The sequence below is a fragment of the Eurosta solidaginis genome, chromosome 2 (genome assembly GCF_040869045.1).
Source record: "Eurosta solidaginis isolate ZX-2024a chromosome 2, ASM4086904v1, whole genome shotgun sequence".
Lineage (NCBI taxonomy): Eukaryota > Metazoa > Arthropoda > Insecta > Diptera > Tephritidae > Eurosta > Eurosta solidaginis.
This window is the reverse complement of record NC_090320.1, coordinates 59,419,402-59,443,997: the sequence shown is the minus strand read 5'-3', so window position 1 is coordinate 59,443,997 and position 24,596 is coordinate 59,419,402. Positions and strand designations below refer to the sequence as shown.

General features: G+C 38.1%; 1 protein-coding gene across 9 annotated transcripts in view; it reads left to right on the top strand.

The window, feature by feature from the left end:
• Oatp30B (Organic anion transporting polypeptide 30B) overlaps positions 1-24,104 on the top strand; it is a 171,069-nt gene extending 146,965 nt beyond the window's left edge. For all 9 annotated transcript variants that reach the window (XM_067765521.1, XM_067765522.1, XM_067765519.1 and 6 more), the window contains 8 exons: positions 417-881; positions 945-1,045; positions 3,389-3,575; positions 3,627-4,172; positions 6,304-6,718; positions 8,661-8,812; positions 8,878-9,004; positions 9,089-24,104. In XM_067765521.1, coding sequence (XP_067621622.1) covers positions 417-881; positions 945-1,045; positions 3,389-3,575; positions 3,627-4,172; positions 6,304-6,718; positions 8,661-8,812; positions 8,878-9,004; positions 9,089-10,169 — 3,074 coding nt within the window. In that variant the 3' untranslated portion in view covers positions 10,170-24,104. The remainder of the gene's footprint in view (positions 1-416; positions 882-944; positions 1,046-3,388; positions 3,576-3,626; positions 4,173-6,303; positions 6,719-8,660; positions 8,813-8,877; positions 9,005-9,088) is intronic.
• The last annotated feature ends 492 nt before the right edge of the window (positions 24,105-24,596 follow it).

Here is a 24,596-nt window from a genome sequence, read left to right as displayed (position 1 = left end):
TGCCCAGCTTTGCGAGAGGGTTCTCATAAATTCTCTGTATTGTTCCCTTCCTAACTCTTCCAACGCTATACTCTTTTTGCGGTCATCATTACTTTATTTCCAGTTTTTGAGATCATCTTGGTCGTAGGACCACCTGCCCGGCAAGGTGGGCTCAGCGGTCGAATGCAGCGCTCACCCTTTTTCTATGGCCACCGTTATCTTTTTATCACTGACATCCCGCCGCCCTCCTATAAGGCGAACGGTGTATATGCAAGCCCCTAAGCCGTTCCATATAATCGGGCGCTATTGGCTTGGATAAGCCGTTTCACCATCGGTAATGTGCCTGCTATAGTAAAAAAAAATACAGTGGAATGTATTGGAACGCCCCAACACTTATGCTTAAGCAACTGCCTGCAATTACTTTCTTATCTTTCTAGGTGCGGCTATTATGGGTATTGGTTCGCTGGTTTTCATGGTGCCCCACTTCACGGGTGAACCAAATCCAGGTGTAGCAATTTTAAATGACTCAAGTGACAATATATGTCGAAGTGCTTTGGTGCGCGATCAGGATATGGACTTGGGAAGATTATCGAGTGGTCTCTCAAATCCACATTTAGCGGCGCACACGCTACGTGAAGATAATTGCCTCGAAGGGAAGTTGTCTACGTTCGGACCTGTGCTGCTCTTCGTTATTGCGCAATTGTTGCTTGGTTGCGGAGGTAGTCCACTCTTTACGCTGGGCACAACCTATGTGGATGATCATGTGAAGACAGAAAGTTCATCAATGTATATAGGATGCATGTATAGCATGGCAGCATTTGGACCGGTGCTTGGATTTCTACTTGGTGCTTACCTGCTGTCATTCCACATGGATTCATTATCGTCGCAAATTATATCGATAAGTATGTTGGAAAATCGTTATATTTGAAGATGCATGTTAATCGATTTATTATTTTATATTTCAGATCCCGGAGACCGTCGCTGGGTTGGCATGTGGTGGGGTGGTTTTCTATTATGTGGCATTTTATTGCTTATCGTTGCTGTGCCATTCTTCTCTTTTCCAAAGGTGAGTTAATGGAAACTTTTATATTTCTGATGTGTAAAAACACTTACTTACGGTTTTTGGGAATCCAGTTGCGCGTACCTCGTGACACAGCGAGTGTACCTACATAAACCATGTAAAAATAAGCAGACGTAAGAAGACAGAAAAGATGGAGAGAAAAAGTGAATATAATACCATGTAAATAAGCCAGCGGGTTAGGGGGTCAGAATATTCTCGCGGTAGGTATGCCTGTCATAAGAGGCGACTAAAATACCAGATTCAAGGGGCTGTGTAGCGCAACCATTCAGGTTGTCAGCGCAATATATAGCTTCTCCAAACCCAATTGTCAACCTCACCTATCCGCGGCGAATCCTGTTTCACTAACAGACGAGGCCTTGGCGACCCCAAGCTCCTCATAGAACTTAGGGGTGGAGTGGGAGGGAATGGACTGAAGGTTTAATGTGGCCACATAAATCGTTCCCGAAATGGTCGGGCTAGCACCTTAATGGTGCTGTGGTACCGGAGCATACCGGATCTGTATCCGGCAAAGGACCATTACATCGATAACACTCCCCAAAGCCTTCGGGGAGCAACCTTATCGCTACAACAACAACAGGAAAAGTGAATGAAAAAGTAAAGCAAGGCGGGAGATGGAAGCAGTTGAGCGTGAAAAATAGTAGTACTGAATTGTACTAACAGACTGAACCTGCAGATTATGATGCCGGGTCTTGCGCGAGGTACCAAACCCAGACAAAGTAGGGAGAAGAGGGAAGGCGTTAGGTAAGGTTCAGGGAGTGGACATGGAAATACCCACACTTTCACATATTAGACCAACCGAGCATTTCCTTATTAATCCGAAACGGAACCATTCACTATGCCATATGAAGTTATGTTGCAACAAAAGACTGGTATCCCTTACGTCCGCAAGACTGCTTTAATATAATACCATATGATTAGACCTTATGTATGCCCACTGCAGGTTTGTTTAGTTCGAGTAGGAACCTCGTGGTCTTCACTTTTTGCAAAGTATGGCGAAATAGGCATTGAGAATTCATATCGGTTTTGTCCATAGCAGGTTCGCTGCCCTATATTCTGATTTCTTGGCTACCTCACCTGTATATTTCAATCTCTTCAATATGGATTTACACAGCTAAGGGAGACAATTAAGATGGACCTCAGCGCTCGACACTGCAACTTCCAACCTGATCAAAGGATCGCTGCAGCTGTAGTATCTCGCGGAAATCTAGCTGCTCTGCTTTTTTTATGAATCTACCTGTTCTGCATAGATCTCCGCTCGGAATCAGGAAGCCTATAAGATTGATTGTCCTGCAGAGTAAAGCAAAGCTCATGTTCTCTTCTATTTTCTAGACGGTTGTGTAGATTCAGATTTGTTTTATCAGTTTCTAAACCGTCCTCTTATTCCTCTCTCGAAAGGTGTTCTTAGTTCTGTCAACAACTAAAATGCCAGACGTTAGGTCAGCTTTGAAGCCGTTTAATTGTTTCATTTGCCTTGTCAACTAATATCGTTGAGTATTGAATGGTACACGACGGTAGTCCCCAGTTCTTCCCAAATGGTACGCTACCATTTGAGTTTTAGTAGGTTCAAGTAGGAAATTTTCGATTTCCTAGTGAACAGGGCAAGCTCTGTTTTAGCGGAGTTTTTCACAAACCTTTCTGCCTTGTCCATCGAGGAATGTCGCTGTTTCTATAAGCCCACAAATGTTGTAAGGAATCTAACTTTTGTGGACATATTAAATCGTTCTCGAGATAGTCACTTAAGGGTACTTCTTACCGGGACGTAACGAATGTATATTCGGCAAAACACCATCAATGTCGAAAACACTCCGCAAAATCTTCAGGGGGTATCTTTATCGCCACAAGAAGAAGCAAAAGAAGTCGGACATGCCAAACTTTGTTGAGGGGTTTCGCAGTGGTGGAACTACGCTGTCCTAGCTGTGGGTTGAAACAATTTACCTTTGGCTGTTTGATACATAGTCTACGTCTCTGCATAAGGCATAGTTACAACTACTGTTGCTGTTCCGGTTATCATTTTGGTGACGGTAAAAACTATGGTTATGGTTCGGGTCAGTGTATGGTTATGATTATCGTTATGGATGGTTAGGGTTCTGATCAGGATTATTGTGATGCTGGTTGCAGCTACCGTGTTTTTTATGGAGTTACGGTTATAACTATGGTTGCGATTCCTGTTAAGTCACTTTTCTGATAACTGTCACTATTACTGTTACGGACACGGCTATGGGTTCCCGAAATCAAATAAGCTAGCACATATAGCTCCGCGAGTACTTTGTACTCACATCCTTTTTGTTTTATAAACTATGACTAATTGCCTTTTTCTTTATTTTCTAGGTGCTTACCAGTGAAAAGAAGAAAATTCGTAAAAGTTCTGTTATGCAACCTGCCGTACCTAATAATTCGAATAGTCTTCCACGCGGCACCGACGCCACAGGCAAAGTTAAAAAAGAAATAGTGGCTGTCAATGCGAAAGAAGATGATGAGCCTCAAGTAGACACGGGTTATGGAAAGGATATTAAAGGTGAGTTTGCAATAAGATTTGAAAGCGAAACTTAGTCTGTTCTCTTTTCAGACATACCCCAATCGATGCTGCGTCTTGTATCAAATCCCATTTATATTGTCACTTGTTTGGGCGCTTGCATGGAGTTATGGATCGTATCGGGTTTTGTTGTGTTCCTACCAAAATATTTGGAAACTCAATTTAGTTTAGGCAAAAGTCAAGCAAGTGTCTTTACTGGATCCATTGCGGTGCCCGGCGCATGTATTGGTATCTTCATAGGCGGTTGTATACTGAAGCGTTTTCAGTTGAAACCCAAGGGTGCTGTGCAATTTGTTATCATTTCGAATACTATTTGTTTGGCTCTATATGCAATGTTATTCTTCCTTGGTTGCGATAATTTGAAAATGGCCGGGACGACGATGCCATACTATCGCAGCGCCAAACATGGTGTTATCGAACCATTCCAAGTTAATCTTACAGCGGCATGCAATTTTGGCTGTGAATGTCTTACGAGCGACGTGGAACCTGTTTGTGGCAATAATGGCTTAACATATTTTAGTCCATGTCATGCGGGTTGTACAGCCTTCTCGTCTACATCGAATTATACTAATTGTGCTTGTGAGTAATATGTGAACTATGTGTATTTGTTGTTGGGTTTTAAATGATCTATGGCAAAAGATGTGGGATAACTTCAGAATCTCTTTTCAATTAGAATTTATATCCTATTCTGACTTTCTGTTTGCTTTGGATACTCCGTTTTTAGTCAGATGGAAGAAGTAGAATGCAACGGCACAGCAGAGCAAGTGAGGGTGTAAATAAAGTAGTTATAGTAGAGCAACAGTTAGTCATCAGTAAAGATCGGCGGTTATTGTGCAGCTGATGGTCAACAGCGGTTGAACAACAGATGAGCTGTTGTTATTACCACATTACTTTGACCTGCTTAATCGGTATATCCAATCAAAACGGAACTTAATGGATTAAACAGGGTTGTAATGAAATAGCTGCCCTTGGTCGGGACATAGGTTCCGCTGTCGCAGGGTGACAGCTGAGCGGTAGCATGGTGCGATGGATCCTGCACAGCTGACAACATCAACAGCAGAGCAAAGAAGATCGTACCAGTACAGGGGCAGAACATGTCTAACAGGGTGATAGTCAAGTGGAAGATTAGCTTCGATTAATGATAGCCGTGGTGGATTGTCACTCGTTTCTATAGATTGTCGCTCAGCTACGGCACTGTGTTTCATAATGCGCGTATTGTTGGAATTCATACCTGGAGAGATAGAGCTAAACATAAGTGCAGATAGAGCTAAACATAATTGGCTTATAAATGCCCTATCCCTCAGAGAGGTTGGAATAAATCGTTTAAGGGACCCGACCTCGTATCCTCAGCCGGTTAGGCGGCTTAGAGTATACTCGCGGCAGGTATGCCTGTCGTAAGAAACGACTAAAATACTCAATTCGAGGGGTTGTGTAACAAAAGCCTTTCAAGAGGATGCCGGCGCAGTTTATAGCTTCTCCAACCCAATTTTCAACCTCACCTATCTGTGGCGAATCATGTTTCCTTAGCAGGAAAGGCTTCTCATGGATGGTGGGGTTGAGGTATTCTGGAAGGTTCAATGTGATCATATTCAATCGTTTTCGGGATGGCTGGGCTTATATCTTTATGGTGCTTGTCACCGGAGCGTACCGGATTTATATCCGCCAAAGGACAACCAACATCGATAACACTCCACAAAACCTTCAGAAGTGTCTTTATCACTACAACAACCACAACGCCGACTTCGTCGTGCTGTTCAAAATGAAGAGTAAAACGTCACATGAATCGTTCATCTTAGCTACCTAACAGTAGTCATTGACTCTACCTTGTCAATTTACCTGAGTGGACTCTAGCAAGGGCTCTGACTCTCCCGCTGCCCACCACCGATTCTTTTGTGGATAAAGAAACGAAAAGCGGAGCTATTGTACCTTTGACTAATATCACACAAGGGTTAGTGTGCCGCTTTTTCTATTTCGTATGGCGAGACAACGTGCATTTCAGATGCTTTTTTGAGCCCATCACTCCTGGGTCTTAACCACTCTAATCCCATCGAAGGAATGAGTGGTGACGGGAAGCGAGGGTTATGTCAGAATCACTACTGCTCCGGCTTTACATTGCCATCTAAAATGTGGTTTGTGAAAAAGATAATTCTGTTTGCTTCGATTTCATAAGGGAGGTCTAGGGTCGTCGACGAATGTCTTTAGGTTCCAGATAATCTGGTTGCCAAGACATCCCTGTAATTTCGTGGATTTCTATGCCTTAGCTGTCATATTCGAAGTTTACTTGGATGTTAGTAGTGATTTTGGAATTTCACTGGTCACTTACAGTCAGCTCTTGGGCAGCTGGGCCTCGAGTTGCAACCTCCTATTCTGGGTAGCTGTCATCCAACCTAAGCTCCTAGCGTACCAAATAATAGGGAAACTCAGTAAAGGTGCATGATTAAAGAACACATCAACCAGATTAAAGTTAAGGCTAATTAAAGAGCATTTCGAGATTGGGCTAACTTATTGACAACTTGTCTATGCTACCTTCACACTTTAACTTGAAATGCCTTAAGCCGTGAGTTGTATAATTCCCACTGATGTATACAAAATCTTTATTATTTGGTGGATGCAAGAAAGTGATAGTCCTTCTACCCATAGTCATCAGAAAAATTGTGTACTGTAGATCTCTCTGCTATAATAATTGATTTCTCTTTTATCTATCCCACAGGTGTTCACTCGAATATATCGAGCAGTATTTATATGGGTGCCGGCGGTAGCCAAGCTCAAGCGTTGAATGCCAATGAAGATTTTGCCGAAGTCACCGTTGTTCCTGTTGCAACTGCCGGCCCATGTGCCACACCATGTCGCACTATATATCCATTCCTTATATTACTCTTTTTCATGACTTTCATTGTGGCATCAACGCAAATGCCTTTGTTAATGATTGTACTGCGATCGGTGTCGGAGGAGGAACGTTCATTCGCTTTGGGCATGCAATTCGTTATATTCCGTTTATTCGGTTACATACCAGCACCAATACTTTTTGGTAATCTCATCGATTCGACGTGTTTGCTATGGAAATCGACGTGTGGTGAAAAAGGTGGCCGTTGTTTGATCTATGACATTGAGAAATTCAGATACAAGTAAGTAGTATGTATTTTAGGATATGTCTTGTGACTTTGATGATTGGAAGGTTTGGAATCTGCGCCTTGAGAAATTCTGTTCGTGGCGGCTTAGCTTGGTCGTAACTTCATATTTTTAGCATAGAACTGCGAGGAATCAGACTATTGCTGGCTTTCTCGATGGCCCCCACCTTCATTACTGCATCGAATTGCCCACATGAGCCGATACGTGGGCTGAGGGGAAGTGCGTCATAAAGGCACAGCGGTAGGCTACACTCATCGGTTGGAGCCACGGATGTGGGGAGAGAGTTAGGTAATAACAAGGCAGCGAGCCGCGCCTTTACTTAGCTTGGACAACAAGAGAGGTAACCTAAACTGTAGCTGCTCGTCGTCCTCGAAATAGGCCGTGCTATTGTTACGTTACAAGGTGGAAGAGATCTGCGACTGCCTTCTTATTTTAAAGGTCTACGCTTTAAAATCTAGCTCCCTACGGCCAGCGCACTTTTACACACTTGGCGCCACGTTTGTCATTGGTTCAGTAGCGGAGGTGTGCCACGTGGACAGGACAGTAATCTTCTCGACTCAGATCATGTTATTGTTGACATTGTTTGGGATAAGGTAGCCCAGTGTCTCATTAGCTTCTGCCCTCTAACGATGTAAAATTAAGTTAGTACATTCGAAGAACCTGGGACGGACGCCCTTTATATCACCGCAGTAGAGTGTTTCTGATTTTCGCCAATAATTCCGGGGAAAAGGGTTTCTCTATAGATTTATATGGCAGTAACCAAGCATGCCCAGTTAAAAATTGGGTCAGGTGGAAGTCGACTTTTGCGTTCGCCCCATACAGGAGTATAGAATCAGAAGTTGATGCTACCACTTTTTTATAGGCAATCTATGTTTGCCATTAGTAGGTCGAGCTTTGCTGTAGTGTGCGCAGCAATTCCGCTGGCCCCTCGAAAGTGTTCCGAAAAGATGAGCTTAATATCAAGCTTTTGTTGGTCCACAAACGCGATATTAATGATAAAAGGGATTAAGCGTTAGTAAGGGAGTCCCTCCAGGTATTAAATAGATTCTGCGGTACCTTGGAAGAACGTGCCTCGAGCTAATCTTCCAATCTGATTGAATTAAAAGTATTTCGGACTTCTAGCGTGTAACATAAAAATATCGCTGTTTCTTGGTGGCACATTGTCTCGGCTTCTTGACTGAGTCTCTCACTTCAGTTATGGCATATATGGTGGAGATGACATCGATTTCTTGTCTTTCATCTATTTCACGGCATTTTTTGTACATTTACAACAAAATTTCTGAGCAGGGTCTCGGGAGCTTCCAAGGTTTCGTGATAAGCAGAGTTATTTTGAGCTTATCTTCAATGAATGGTTCCACTTGGAGATCCTCTCGGGTAACATGCTCATCCTCTCAGTTCTTGGCTAGGAAACAATGTTGCTTATAATATCCTTATCCATCACCTTTTCGGTGGGCAAAGCTTCTTTTCCTTGTCCTCAAGTGTCTTGCTCCAGTTCTTTATAAAGTGGCGAGCTTTCTTGGCCCACTTGCTTGCGTCTGCCTTTTTAATAGATTCAGCTCTGACATTCGCACGTGTTGTTGGTCTTTCCATGTGTTGTTGGTGGCATGTTTTATGTGGCTCAGCGATTTCCCTGCTCCATCCCTTCAGGACGTCTATTGTCGTGAATACTGGGAAGTTGGAAGATATTTGTCAATATGGCTATTTCTCCCCCACTTTGGTGGTTTCTATTGCTTAAATTTGGAGATGAAGTGGATAAGTTGAGTATAAGAGTGGAGTTGGTGATAGGAGTAGATAAAATGAGTGCCTCTATTAGGAAACGTTTCAATTTTCTCGAGCAGCCTTTGGCATATTCGTCCTACAGAGCACTCCACACCACCCTCAATTTACTTCATTAGCTACAAATATTCTAACTTTGTACTTGCTTTCGTTCCCTCTTAGGTATGTTGGTCTCTGTGCTACCGTGAAAATAGTAGCAATGGCTATATTCATTGCTGATTGGTGGTTAGTTCGACGAAGGAAGCAGCTGGAAAAGCTGAAACCCATTTGTGCAAATGATCCAATAATCGGTTCTATTATTAGTTTGGATAAACGTGAGTAGCATAATAATATCGAAAGGCAATACTAAACATAATTGTTTCAAATTTGTTCAATGCAGTATTCGAGGAAAAGTTGACGACGAATGAGACGAATCCACCATTCGGTAGCAATGGTGAGTTGATACTCACGTCAGAGGTATTAAGACACTCACGAAATGATTCGCGTACAATACAATTGGAATATGGGTATGTATTGAAGTTAACGTGATTTTTTTTTTCTGAAATAGAAGGAAATAAGCTAATATTTTGAAACTGTTTACTCCTCCTCAGCTATGACAAGTGCAATAATGCTATCAACTCTTCAGCCGGCATATCCACGCCACAAACTAAATCGAAGAAGCATTTCCGCAGTGCATCATGTGATGTCAAAATGATACGCAGCTTCTCAAAAGATCAAAATATCGTCACAGGGTCCGCACCAAACACGGACAGCGGCTTACATGACCCCATGAAGATAAAGAGCTTAAAACGGTTTCAAACACATTCCCGTAATAATTCCAGTGATATGAATACTGATTTCAGACACAAACTAACACACTCACGCACAAGTTCACGCGATGATGCTGTCACACTCAATATACGTTATATACAAAATCAATTGAAGCCACAAGAGGATGAAGAGGACGAAGATGAGCTAACCACAGGCTGTGGACATTTTGTTAAAAAACATTCGCGTAATCATTCCTATGATCAAATTTATATGCCCAATAATATACGTTTCGATGCAGATTTCTTTCGAAATCATCACAACAATAAAAACAAGAATGTTAATGTACTAAAAAATGTGAATAAGGAAGAAAATCGTTTAAAAAATTCGAATGAAACCGAAGCTTCTGTTGTATCTAGCTCACGCGGTCATTCACGCAACAATTCAAAGGACTTAAATATACGCACAACAACAACAATAAGCAATAATACAAATATCAATACAACAACACCCGCATCTACCACTGGTGTGGTGGGTGCGGCACATAATGTTGCTGAAGCGGCACTGAACATATTACGTCATAGGCGTACAAACTCCAAAGACTTAAATTACACACTTTGCACGAGTAATGAACGCAGCGACCAAGTAGGAGGTGGTGTTAGCACCGCTTGTAGTAGTAATGTTTCGACACCGGCTCATGGTAGCGGTGGTAGTCTGGTGGCGTCCGCTTTACACTTGAAACATGCGCATGCGCGTAAGGTATCACATCACAAAATTCAAATAGATGATGAACGCAATGATCTAATGGGTACGACAGTGCGCGATGAAGACGACGACGAAATGAGTGCGAAAGAACTGCGCGTTGGAGGTGCGTCAAGCGCAATATCTGGTGCGAATCGTGATGATGTGGAAGCGTTGCGTTAAATGTTAGCGCAAAAGTGGAAATTATTCAATTATATAAAAGTATACAAAAAATTATTTTTTTTTTAAGAAAATTTTTTATGTTGATGCGCTTTTAAAGCTCACATCGTTCAAGAAATTATAAAATAGATATATCTTACAAAACAACAAATGCAATACATAAATGAGATACATTTACAAATAACGAATGAATGTACTTATTGCAATATTGAATGCAATTGCATGCCAAATTAGTTAAAAAGTTTTTAAATTTATGTCGAAAATGTAATAGCTTATTTTTGTTTCTATAAATATTTTCTGAGTTTTAAGTGAGCATTGTTTTGAAAATTTCGCTGATTGAAACGTACTTAAATTTTATCAAATTTTTTGTTTGTTATATAAGGCGGTACGCATTTTAGTTCTCGTCCAATACGCTGGGGCTTTCCTGCAAAGTGAAGAAGTTCGAAAGTGAAATTTTATACAGTATTTCCCGTTTGTATGTACCCGGTTATAGGAGTCGTCGATAAATCTATAATACGCCGATAACAAATTAGTTAAGCGCCAAATACACGACACGAACATTTCCTCGAACATGCCCGTTATGTCATGTTTCTGTGAAATTTTCTGTCGTGTATGGTGATGTTTGCCAGTTCGCGCAAATGTTCGCCAAAAATCAAAATATTTTAATTTTTGGCGAACATTTGCGCGAACTGTTCGTGCGTGTATGGCGAAATAGCTCATAATCGTAGTAATTTCTGAACGGAACAGACGTGCGCGGAAAAGTAAAATGGACAATAAAAAATTTCTGAGTGAATTTATTGAAATGTATAAATTTTTTTTACGCTTAATTGCCACAGCGAGCAATATTGCTGCAGCACAATTGTTGTCCGTATTCATCGCTGTCTGAAAGAGAACTAATGTTCGGCCAAAAGTTCGTATGGTGTATGGCCAAAGCTGCGAACAAGATTGCGGAATGTTCGCGGAAATGTTCGTGTCGTGTATTTGGCGCTTAACACTCCGATAAGAAATCGATAACTTTTCGATACAAAATTGACAACTTTTTGAAAGCAAATCGATAGATTTTCGATAATCAATCGAAAACTTTTTGATAACATATCGATAAATAATCGAAATGTTTTCGATAATAAATCAATTACTCTTCGATAACAAATCAAAAAAACTTCTATAGCAAATCGATAAATTTTCGATTAAAAATCGATAATTTTTTGATATCATTGAAATTGCGATAATAAATCGCAATCGGCAGAGGTATCAATAGACGCGTTTTGAACCTAGTAACAATCGTCCGATATATTTTCCTTATAAATAAGAAGGGAGTTTGCACTTAAAATAAAACTGGAATACTTAAAAACTGGGGTCGGCAGTTAAAACACGTCCAAAAATGTCCCGATACAATCGTTCAAAAATTGATTATTAATAGAAAATGCAGGAGCTTTGTGCAAAAAACAATCGCACGTTTTTCATGGTTCTTGTATTTTTCATATTAGGGAATTTCGTGATCTTGCATCGTTGCATAGCAATTTTTCATTGCATACGAGATCTTTCTATCATTTTGCACAAATTTGTTTCATTTAATTCGCGACTCACGGCCATTTTTAAACATTTGTTTAGCTAAGTGGTCTTCTTTACGTCGTGCCTTGTAGGGTTGTTTACGTTTGTTGGTAATTTAGTAAGGTCGTTCAAGATCTGGTAAATTTTCATGCAAATACATAACTTTGTCACCTTATATGCAATTAATCGTGAATTGCCTTATTTGGTCGTTTGCTTAGTTTTTCTAACATGGTTTAAAATGAATAGTTGTATAGTAGTTATTTTATGGCCTTTATAATTTGCTTTCAGACATAAAGTAAAAATTTATAGGTTGTCGAGTAGTAAAAATTTGGGAAATGCCTGATAACCTAGTGCATATGTCTGTCAGTGCTACCAAGTTAAAATCTACCAGTAAAAACTAATACTGGTTTCACACAGAAACTTAATGATCTCATTTCACCTGCTAATGAAATCGTAAATTTTTTGCTTTCACACAGAAGTAACTGCTCGATTAGTATGAAAGATGAGACAGACAATCATGGGGGAACGATACAAGGTGGGAGCATGGTGACATACCTACAAACAAAAAAATTCCATGTACTTGTAAATTCGATGGACAAATGTCAAAATCGTACTGCGCCGGTAGTTGATATATCCAATCAAATAAAAAAAATTATAATCAGCTGTTCGATGCGGCCACCTTGTATCGTTCCGCCATGCAGACAATGACATTTGCTTTGAAAACTAAGAAGCGGAAACGGAAGCGGAATGCTGCCAACAGAGTTGCATTGTGCTTTTGACTTCATTAGGCATTCGATTAGCTACTAATGAAATAATAATAGATTCGAATTTTGTAGGGAAGATTGAGCTCAGTAAGCGTCTTAATGTAGAAAATTGCCTTTATTATTCAATAAGCCGTCTGTGTGAAATTAGTATAAATCAACAGGATATTAATATAAGCACACTCAGTGCCTATAAGCAGGATTTTGATATACGTATGTTCTTACCGCTTATAAGTACAAAATCTCGTGCCTTTTCATAGGTACTTATGTCCGGGAAATACTGTACCAATGTGAACTAAAAGGACAACTTTCCATTCTGCTTGTGGATCTTACTCTTCAATTCTAAAAGCCTGGATTTCCAGGATTCGACCCAATGTTCTAATATACTTGTTGCTGTTATCAGCCGTGTTTTTTTTTTTTTTTTTTTTTTTACATGTGTATACATCTATTTTGCGTATAAAAAACCCCTATTTTCACTTAGATAATGTTTAGTAAAACCATCTACCGGCAATTATTGAAGACTTGCGGCAGTGGTAAATAACAGGTTGAACCGAATAGCGGAGACGAGCATCTCTATTGGTCATATTTTTGTATAACCTATAGCTAAATCGGTTGTGAGTAATAGGGGACTCACAAACTTTTCGGTTATGGAAGTGGAGAATAGTATAGAAATGAAATGGAGACACATTTCAGTTGCAACTGAGTATAATGCGCAACAATTTCATGAGTGTAGATAAAGCTACGCATTTAGCAGTCCGTATAAAGTTTAAGTGCATAGGTATATACAGGTAAAAAACACAGCTACTATTTGGGTTCTGCATTTAAAAGCACAAAAGATTGGTTGCCATCGCGTTTAATTAATACATGCCACTGTACTGCCAAATTCGAAACTAACTTTCCGGGTTTGGTTTCTTTCTTCAAAAAATAAATTTATCTTTATTTGCGATTTAAGTTCTAGTTTTGCAATAAAAAATGCATACATTGTCAATGGAAATTAGAGCTGTGAAAAATGGATCTGCGAATAAATAAAAAAACCCTCAATTTATGAGTCCGAAAAGAATGTACGAACCATGGTTCAATTATATGGTTGGCTCATCTCATCAGCTGATTTTATTTATTTCATTGCATGGTCGATGGGATTGTCAAAAGGAGATGGCAAACTCAAAATGAAACCAACACATTGGCAACATTCTCTTACACATACAAAAACTGTTAAGTTTTATGTTTCCATTCCATATCATTCGCACCAATACCAATACACAGATTTTGACAATGTAAACAGACATATTTTGTTATTGTACAGATGAGCCAACCATATAGTTGAACCATTGTACGAGCGTGGACTTTAAAATAGTTATCTATAAAAATATATTTATTTAGAGATCAAAGAGATGCTTATTGGTCACAGCAAAGGACGTTCTTTTATATAAAGTAAAATTTAAGAAAGTTAATATAAACAAAAAAAGCAAGTACTGTAGTCACGGTAAGCCTGCTCTGAGATTCAATGAAAATTTATATAGATTCTGTATTTCTAAAATGTTTGCTACGTTGCAAAAAGAAACATCGATGGACGAAAGAATACAAATTTGCTTGGATGGACGTAGATTAATATGGAGATCAAGACAATTACAAGACAAATCAGAATACGAAGAAGAAAACTGAAAGAAAGACAAAAGGCGAAAACAAAGGGAAAGACGAAGTTTAATCTAAAGACGGACTACAAAGTTGAAAATGAAGGCAAATACACAGGAAAATACAAGTACTAAAATGAAGACGAAGGCATGATATAAAGGTGAAGACAATGACGAAGGCCAAGAGACAGCCCGAGACAGGCCAAGAGAAAGACTGACAAGCGATGTATATTGGAACGACTCCGTCATCCCTTGTCAAATTTGGTTTCGAGACAAACCGGTTTCGGCGTTGTGCCATCATCAGTGTCGGTTTTCGTTCTGATCTGTTGATGTCGTTTGCCTTGTATTTATAGTTCCTAATGTGTATGTGCAGTGTGTTCATCCAGAACCGAGGGTGGTTTTTACTGATTGATTTGTGTGACTGACAGAGGCAGGTAAAATTCAGTAATTCTAATCGTTTTACTTTCTTTGTGGGTGTGTTGCTTTGAAGCGTTTATTGTTTTGTGTTTTTTTGCTGTTGTGTGTTTGTCTGTTGTACCTGTGTGATTACTTTGTTTCTTGTAAACAAATATTATGTCAGAAATTGTGTTTATCTGTTCAAACAAACGTAAAGATGTAGATAAAGGCGAATACAAAATGAAGATGAAAGTGAATTTAAAGGCGAAGACAAAAATGAGACGAAGGCGAAATAAATAGAAACTTGATGTAAAAAAGGGAAAACGCGAATATACAAGCGAATACAAAACAGAGACAAGGATAAGTATGAGGATGAAGAGGGTTAGGTTAGATGATGTATATTGGAACGATCTTCCGTCATCCCTTGTCAAATTTGGTTTTAGGTTAGGTTGAACTGCTCGGTCAATAAATACCTCACATAGACTGAACGTGTTCATAGTGATACCAGAATTTGTTTGACGACCAAACGGAAAACTCCCTAATTAGAACACATGGATTATGTTATAGATTAATCCTTGGCAAATACCAAAAGCTTTCAAGGGCATGGCTTAAGGTTTGCCTCGAGATCTGGGACTCTGCTACCCTTAGGAGATGGAGTCTTTATCTCGCGAGCGCAGAACATGAACACAGAAAGAGCTCAACCGTTTCTTCCTGCAGTTCGCACTTCTTAAATCTGCTGTTACTAACGGGGCCATCGTGAGCCTTAAGTCTTTTCTCTGAGCCACTTTGTGCGTCTGATATCGTAGGTTTTGCACATGTTCTTACAAGCCCTTTCCTACTTAAAGGATCATATGCCACTCCGGTCTTTTGATTTCTTCCAAATGGATTCGGACGTCTACCGGGAATATAGTAAAGATGTATGGTCCGGCCTGAGTGAAATCTCCGCAATGCCTTTTTGCATTTTAGCAAATTTCTTCATGCAGTACTATGTGAGTTTTTTTAATAGACGCCTGACTATCAATATATATATTAAGCCCGTTTCCTTCAGAACTTCTGCTGCTTTCTTCACGGCTACAATTTCCGCCAGAAAGTGATTTGACGGCCATTGCGACGTGATCATTCTGCAGCTTAACATGGAGCCGATCTAATGTACTTTAATCGAGTTAAGACTGCTCGAGTTAAGACTCAAACTAATAGGCCTGTAGTCTTTCAGGTGCAGATGACTTGAGGTTCATACCACGTGGACCCGGCGATTTGAACATGCCAATCCATTTTATCGCCGATTATATTTTGGTATTTGTCACCAGTCCTAATACTGCATGCTCCGTATTTGGAGTATAGACGATCTTACACAAGTCTTTCGCATCATCTCCTGGGGGAAAGTGATAAAGATAAAGACAAAGAAAACTCCATGACTAAAATGAGGGCTAATAAGAAGACAACAACAAAGACTAACACTACTCAAGCTTTCATCGAATGGCTGAGATGACAAAAAGAAGAAGAAGCTTCATAAACCATCGTAGAACCACATAAACCGCTAGTACGAAAACTTTCCCACACATGGGGGGTAGCAGTTTGCTCACCACAAAGTTAGGGAGAAGACCTGTTAGGGAAACGTGGACAAGTTAAAGTGCTTGCACCGATGCTTCAACGACGGTGTACTCCCAAAAGCTTCTACTGCATAGCTGACAAGTTTATAAGCCAATTAATCACTTGCTCAGACGTTTCGACTCAGTTCTCAGAAGAAGCGTATTTGGCGCTCCTTATCAAAGTGTATTTTTTGTTTGCAAAACTGCAGATTAAGGTACCGTTAAAATATTTAAAGTAATCGGAGCTTTAAACTTTCATTTAAACTCAGACCAGGCGTCCGCACTGTGTTATATTTTCTTACCACAAAATGACTACATCCATTAGCAACTTAAAAAAAAAGAGAAATAAATTATGTCTGAAATGTTATTCTATTGTCGAAATCTAACTACTTATATCTAAATCTATAAAATAAATATTAGTCTATTAGAAGATGGTACAAAAAAGTCAACGGCTAAAACCTGCAATATTTTCCGGGAATACGGCCATATGCGCCGCCATCTTGAATAACCTGTCGGACAGTTGGCGGAAAAGATATCACATTTGATTTGTTCACAATGGAAGTCCCCTTATCTAGACTGCCGGTACAAAAACGCTCTCTCTATCTTAGGGTGCCTTCATATTGGAGCTACAAACGTCGTAAGGAAAATGATGCATTTAATACGATTTTGACATTAGTTCATTAAATTTCAAAAACAAAGTAGATAGGTATAAAGAAGTTTTGTGTGCGCATGTCGCCCTGCTGCTACCTTGGTGTGTTTCATCATGATTGAACATGATGTATTACTCTTCGCTTGAATCACAGCTCTATGCTGATATTACAGCTTCAATATGAACGCACCCCAATAATTGTTTGGAAGCATTCATTAGCGGACATACAGCAGCAAACAGAAAAATTGCAGTGGCATTTTTTAAAAGTTTAAACAATATTTTTTTTTTTTATTTTCGATATTTTAAAGAATACGTTCATAACTTTGGTAGCTGAAACTATGCAAATCAATTTCAAACACGTTTTCGAAAAATTCTAAATAATTTAATGAAAATTTCGAACTTTCAATTTGTTATTGAATTTTTCTGAATATGCGGTTTTATAGCTCAATCAATTTTAGTCTGACGAAATGCTAGCTATAGGTCAAACTTCGTTATTTTATTTTGAATGTTGTTTAAGATTTTCTACCATGAAAAAAAGTGCTCCGCACTTTGTATGTAGGAAAATCTAAACTACCTCTCAGTAAAAAAAAAAAAAAAAAATATCCGAAATATTATGCAAATTATGAGAGACCTATAACTTCTATCTTTTTATACTCAAATTGGTTTAGCTTAGTCAAAAGCCCATATAGAAAAAGTTAAAAAATACTCAACAACGATATCACTTCGCAAGACTATAGAAGACTCAAAAGCTTTCTGCTACCTTTTTTTTAAAGATGTTTTTTTTTGAATTTGCAATGTTATTTGAGCACAAGTGATTTTTATCTCTTGTTTTACGTATACTTCTTTACTTAAGTGCATTTTCAATTCGAATATGTAAATTTTTACAAACTTTCTTTTGATGCATTACTCAAACTGATTTTTGTGTCTTGCAGTGACACCGGTTAGTAGAGAACAAAGAGACTCAAAAGCTTTCTGCTAGTTTTTTCTAAGAATTTTTTAGCAATCGTGCACAGGAGAGCCCTGATTGCGCCAAGAAATATATGTGCATCTCACCATTTCTTGAGCAACGACTCTGTAAGAACACTGTCGGTTAACTACTAGGGATAACAGTGACTATATATTTGAGCTTTTTGAATAGAATTTACTGCACTATTTGAGCAAAAGTGTTCTTTATCTCTTTTTTTGCAAATAAATAATATAAACTTTCTTCTGATACATTGCTCAATCTGACTTTTGTGTCTTACAGTGAAGTGATGCTGTTTCATAAGGAACAGAGACATAAAGCAAATGTCGAAATTACTTGCCTAGTACTATTTTTCACACAGGAAATATATACGAAATTTGTCTTGGGCGTCTTATTATGACGAGAATGCCGCGGTATAGCCTGAAAACCTTCATAATCAACAAATTTAGAGAAGTTCACATAAAAAGTTCAAAACTATGTTGTTGTAGAAGTGCTTCGCCCCATCCAATAGGTGCGACCACAATTTGTCATCAATGTCCTAAAACGAGAGTCCAAGGAAACATGCAGTTTCAACAGGGGTGGATCAGAGTGAGAGTGGTGTTAGAGGCATTGGTTTCACATTGCAATTAAAAAGATGGTTACTGTCATTTGGGGACGAAACTATCCTAAAATTTTCTCGAATTTCCGATTTATTACGAAAACGTTTTTGAGATTGGTTTGCCTAGTTTTATTTACTAAATTCCTAGAAGTTTTTTCTTAAAATAACGAATATAAAAAAAAATTTTTTTTACGAAACTGATGAAAATTGCCACTGCTATTTTTCTGCTCGTTGCTGTAGGAAATTTTACCTTTTTCGCTTCCTAGATAGTGCGTTTTGCAGCGAAAACCGCGCTGGGGTGCTCTTCCTCTCAATCGTAGTTTTTTTTTTTTAGTTATGCAATTGTGAAAATTGTTAAGAAAAAGAAAAACTAGCGAATTATATAGCAGATCATATCAAATAACTGACTACATCTAAGCATACATACATATATACATACTTATACAATTAAACTTAAATATAAATAATATTTGAGGAAATATTTAATAAACCTAACCTAAATTTAAGTACTGAACTAATGAGGAGAAAACACAAAAAAAGTTCATCTATTATTTGCATTCATTTTTTGAAGACAAACCACTAAAAACTAACTCCCCTTGTTAGAATTTTCAATTATTTCTAGGTTGCGTATGTCAAACTCAAGATAAAATCGACATCCGTGCAAAAGAGACGGGGAGAGGGAACAGGCGGTCTATGTCGCATTCTAGATTTAGGAATCGTTTGAGTTGCAAGAAAGATATCAAATAAATAGAAGGTTGATGAGACCTGAGGGACCTCAACCAAGAAGGCTTTTCAATGTCTTTCAGATTAGAAAAGAAGGCAGACACGCCTACATTTTAATTTTTCGTATTCTTTAAACACAAAGAAAAATATGGGTCGAATTTCGAACTTCGAAAGCCTATATCTGTTTTATAGAATAACTTCGAATAACGCGTAAACAACTATTTTTCTTATGGAGTAATCTCTACAAGAAATTGGTTCGGTATCAAGAAAGAAAGAAATTTTGTCATACTATCGTTTTAACACAACGCTTTGCTTAGTCTTTATCAAACCTCTTTTCGTGGAGTGATGGAGCTATTCTGAAATAAATGATACAAACAGTTCGGCACTGAATTCGAGAACATACGACAGGTTTTTAACTTAGATCAAAGCGTGCTACAGGCTATTTCTGGTTGCTTTTGTTGTTGTAGCAATGCTTCGCCCCATCCAATAAGTGCATTCACTCACATATATTCTCTAGCGGGAGGGCATTTTCAACAGCGTTGGAGAGATATGGGTGTTAGACCGTCAAGTGGGGATACGTTACATGCGGGATATATGTTGGTTATGTAGGGGTTCATTCTGGATAAGTAAGAGTGTAACCTATTACAGTATCCAGATCGAAGTTGGTCTAGGGGAGATTCCTCAAATGCGAATTTCGGGTATTTGGAATTTAGAACGGGGTTCATAGGGAAATTGTTGGCATAGTAATTTACCGACTTCTTTTTGCTTCAGGCTAAACTCGCTTTATATCCTAACGTCAAAACTCAAAGTAACCCATGCATGATCTGCATAGATCAGAGTAAAATATTTATGAACTTCTTCAGTCTGTCATAGCAGAAATATTCTACTGACTCGAAGTTCGATTTACTATAGAGGATTCGCTTTGTCTTGCAAAGTGCATGGCTTTGATTATATCTTACGACAAAATATGCAAGACTACGAACAAACCGCATTCCAAAGTTATACCATGCATCAGTACGAATGGTCGAAAAATTGGCACATAAAATAAGAAAAAAAAGCGAAGAAAAAATATAAAAACAAATGCTCAATATTATCGGGAGAGGAATGAAAGGGTTGAGAGGAATACTGTTAAAACAAGTATGGTTTTCATTTTCTAACATTCATATGTAGATTTGAGCATAACATTAATTCAACGGATTGCATGCAATTTTTGAGTGTATTTTGTTGTTGTGACTTTACAATCCCTGCACTTTTTGCAGCACAAAGTGAATCCCCCTTATATAATTTATGCAAATACTATAAAATGGAGCTTATTTGTAGTTTTTACATTTACAAATATTGCGTTCTAAGATTTTAGCCAATAGTATCTAAATAAAATATTCATTTGAATTTTTCAATAAGTTGAGTATAATTTATTATCTAATAAATAGAAATGATACATAAAAGCTTTTTAAAGCCCTGTCATATAAGCAGTTTTTCATATAGATGCGTTTAACTCAATTTTATGCATTATGAGTAGACTGCACGTGTTTTTATGGAGAAGGGTAGATGGAGCGACACTGGCGCCATCTGACATGCAAAAGTAGACAACTCCCAATTTTTGTTGCAAGCAAAGCATAAGAAAAAGAATTTTACTTTCGATTTGGCTAAGGATGCCTTCACACTTTGGAACTAAAATTATTTTTCCCACTGGTTGGTACTTTTCTAAAATTTTTCACAGGTGAAAACTGAAATTTAACAAATGAATACGACACAAATTATGTAAGCAAGTATTTTTCTTGTATAGTGATAATGTTTATAACAGTGTTTCGCGAAATTTTGTATGTGAATGGGCAAGGCGAAATAAATTGCCAAGTCTTAAGTTCCTTTACATTTACAAAAACGACATCTTGGTTGATTGTGGTGATGTTACAGGAAAGCATACATTGCTATGAACGCATCGACATATATGAAAAACTTCATTGTGTCTCTGCCATTAAATATGTAATACATAATATCAGAGTGTGCATAGAAACAAAACAAAAATTACTTCGTATCTATCTCCCACTTTCAATTGAACACTAACCAAATAGGGGGATTCTCTTTGTTTGATTGCAGAGATTATTCATACTACGAGATCACCCCATTGCGAAATTATAGCATGCATCAGTAACAAGCGTCAAAATATTGACATAGGAAATTACGAATTATGACGGAAAATCATGACAACAATTGGTTAATTTTCTCCTTAGCGTAATGTGTGAATTGGAAGGAATACCGTGGAGGCAGGGTTGCTATTTCATTTCCTACATACAATGTAGGTTTGAGCATAACCAAAGAGGATAAATACAATAAGAGCCGTCACTCGTTATTTTTTTGGCATTTACTCGATGTATACTGAGAGGTAGTCGCTACTTTTTTTTTGGGCGAGATGTTTGTAAATGTCTTCTATACATTTTCGTGGGGTATTAGTGTTTGTTTTTCGACTGTATTTAATTAATTTATTTAATTCTCTTTCCAAAAATCACAGTTGCACAAGGGGCCTACACGGCATGGATAAATGCAAAACAATTAAAAATGTCCCTCTCAGAAAACATTCGGCATCAATTTTTTCAATTTCCAGCGAGATACTCGCCACAAAATAACGAGTGACGGCTCTTATTGTATTTATCCTCTTTGGCATAACATAAATTGCATAAAATGTTTGGGCGTGTTTTGTTTTGATGTGAAGGAGAGAATGAATATGGCATCGACGGTACTTTATGCATGTAAGAGAATGCTGGGCATGCGTGTGGTCTATTGCCTTCTCCCTCTCATTGGGTATTTACACCGATTGTAAAGCCCGTACTATACTACGGAGTCCTTATTTGGTGGACAGCAACACAAAAAGAACCCACCTAAAAAAATTAGAGGGGATATGCAGGCAATCAATACTTAGCATTACGGGAGCCCTGAAAACAACTCAGACGGCTGCACTGTATGCCATTCTGCACATTCCACTTGTAAACCTAGCCAGCTGGTACATAGCGTTTACAACGCGACCTCAGACCTACGGTCATAGTAATATCATTAACAGTACGAAAAGCTACCACAGCAGAGGTGGTTGGCGCAAGGTTGCCCATAATGGCGGACACGTGTACACCGATGGTTCCAATGTAGCGGAAGGAGTAGGGTCCGCGGTATACTGTGTTGATACGAAAATAAACAAACCCTACAAGCTGCCAGCTCACTGTAGCGTTTTTCAGGCGGAAGTAGTAGCTGTAACCAAAGCAGTAGAAACACGGGAAAAAAATAGCTTAAACTGCAGCCGCATCACATTTTATATTGACAGCCAAGCAGCAATTAAGGCAATAATCTCGCATAGCACAGCAACACAAAGTGTGTTAGAGTGTAAGCAATCCCTAAAAATCGTAATAGGGAGAACCATACATCTATATTGGGTGCTAGGGCATATGGGAATAGACGGAAATGAAAAGCGGATGATACAGCTGTCAGATTTAGAAGCAGAAGGTAGCATAGGTGCTAGAAAGCTTCTAGTACTTGCCAAGTTCGTGTTCTCGAGGCGATTTTTATGTTTGATCGTCAAACAAACTTCTGGTAACACTATGGTCCCATTCAGTCTATGTGAAGTCCTCACGGACCGGCCAGTTCAACCTAACCTAACATTGTAAAGATTTTACAATGTATGCAATCTATGCAATACATGTAATCCGTGCACCTTTCAGAGCAAAGCGAATCCGCCTTTTGTGTTTTGTTCTGTGGAATGTCGAAATCTGTAAACAGTTTTGATTTCTTGGCATACTCTGCATTTGTAGTAAAGACATAAATTACTACAGTCAGTTTCATAATGTACTATTTTGTTTGTATGTATATACATATACATACATATATATAACAAGTCTACGTGCTTATGCACAAATTTATAAGTGCATATGTATATAAAATTAAATTGCCTTAAACCATAAATAAAATAGTATATATAGAAGTTAAGTAAATAAAATAGGGAGTAACAAAAAATATATAATACTATTTTACAGAAGAAGAGATAAACTACAAAAAAAAAATTTTAATAAATATAAACATAAACATTAGGGTGGGTCGATTTGTATGGACGAAAGTTAACCGATATCGCGCCATCGATTTTTCGATAGGATTTGGGCTCAGTAAAAAAAAGTTCCACTACGCATACCCAAAAAAATAATTTTCGAGCATACGAAATTTAATTTTTTTGACTTTTTTTCGTCTTTGATTTTTAAGGTTTTTTTCATGACCTATTAAAGAAATTTTCATATGTATACCCTGCCCGACCCAAAAATGTCCGCTAAAAACGTTGTCATTAACAGTTTTTTAAAAAAAAAATTTTTTTTTGGGTCGGACAGGGTATACATGAAAATTTTACAATCAAATGAAATTTTTTTAGTAGGTCATGAAAAAAACTTTAAAAATCAAAGTCGAAAAAAGTATAAAAAAAAGTAAAAAAAAAAAAAAATGAAATTTCGCATGCTCGAAAATTATTTTTTTTTGGTATGCGTAGTGGAACTTTTTTTCCTGAGCCTAAATCCTATCGAAAAATCGATGGCGCGATATCGGTTAATAAATCGACCCAGTCTAATAAACATACTTATACTAAAAAATATAACAAAAAGCTAATCCCTGCTACATTAAGCAAAATCCAATTATGATCACTTAATGATCAAATTAGATTTAAATTGAGTCCAAAACGCAAATATCAATTTGATAACAAATTATTTTAAATGAAATGGGAACAAAACGGGAAATTCGTCAATGTAAAGTAGTTTTATTAAATGTGATTAAAAAAAAAATTAAAAAAAAAATACCTAAATAAATATTGTACTGAAAAAGTTTTTAGGAATGTTAGCTGCTGTGCACTTTTGTAATTCAGTTTGTTACAAAAGAAACAAAAACAACAAAAAATATTTAATAATAGAACTGTGAAACTCAATGCTAACTTGGCACACTCGAATGCAGAGCTAAGAAGCGTAAAATTGGTTTTCACATAAATTTAGCAGATCCTAGCAAATATAATGCAATGAATCTTAATAAAATACAATAAATGCGAACACATTATTTAGAGTATATCTTGTTTTATTCGTTGAGTAGGGATGACAGAAGGTTTAAAAAGCGGCGAGAGCTTTTGCAACAATAATAATGGTAATGTATCGGTGGACGTACATAGAAGTGAAGCAGCTGAAATTGTACTACAGAATCTTCCGCATCAAATCTTGGTAGTAAACCTTGAGCTGTTCATAGATGTGTTAGGTTAGGTTAGGTTAAGAGAGCGTGCGTGGGTATTACCCACACTTCTACTCGCAGACATTTTTGTCCATTGTGAGAAGGTGGTAGATCGACTCCTCTTCCTCCTCACCCCGACAGATTCTGCAGAGGAAGCTTGTTGGTATTCACCACCGTCGGAGCATTGGTGCGATACCACAAGGACCTGTGATGATATCCGTAAGTATCCTCTCCTCGGATTTGTTCAGTTTGAGAAGGAAGCTGGTGCCTATCCTATCCAAGCATGCACCGAAAGAAAAGTCTCATGTAAAATTAACATTTCTGCATTATCAATTC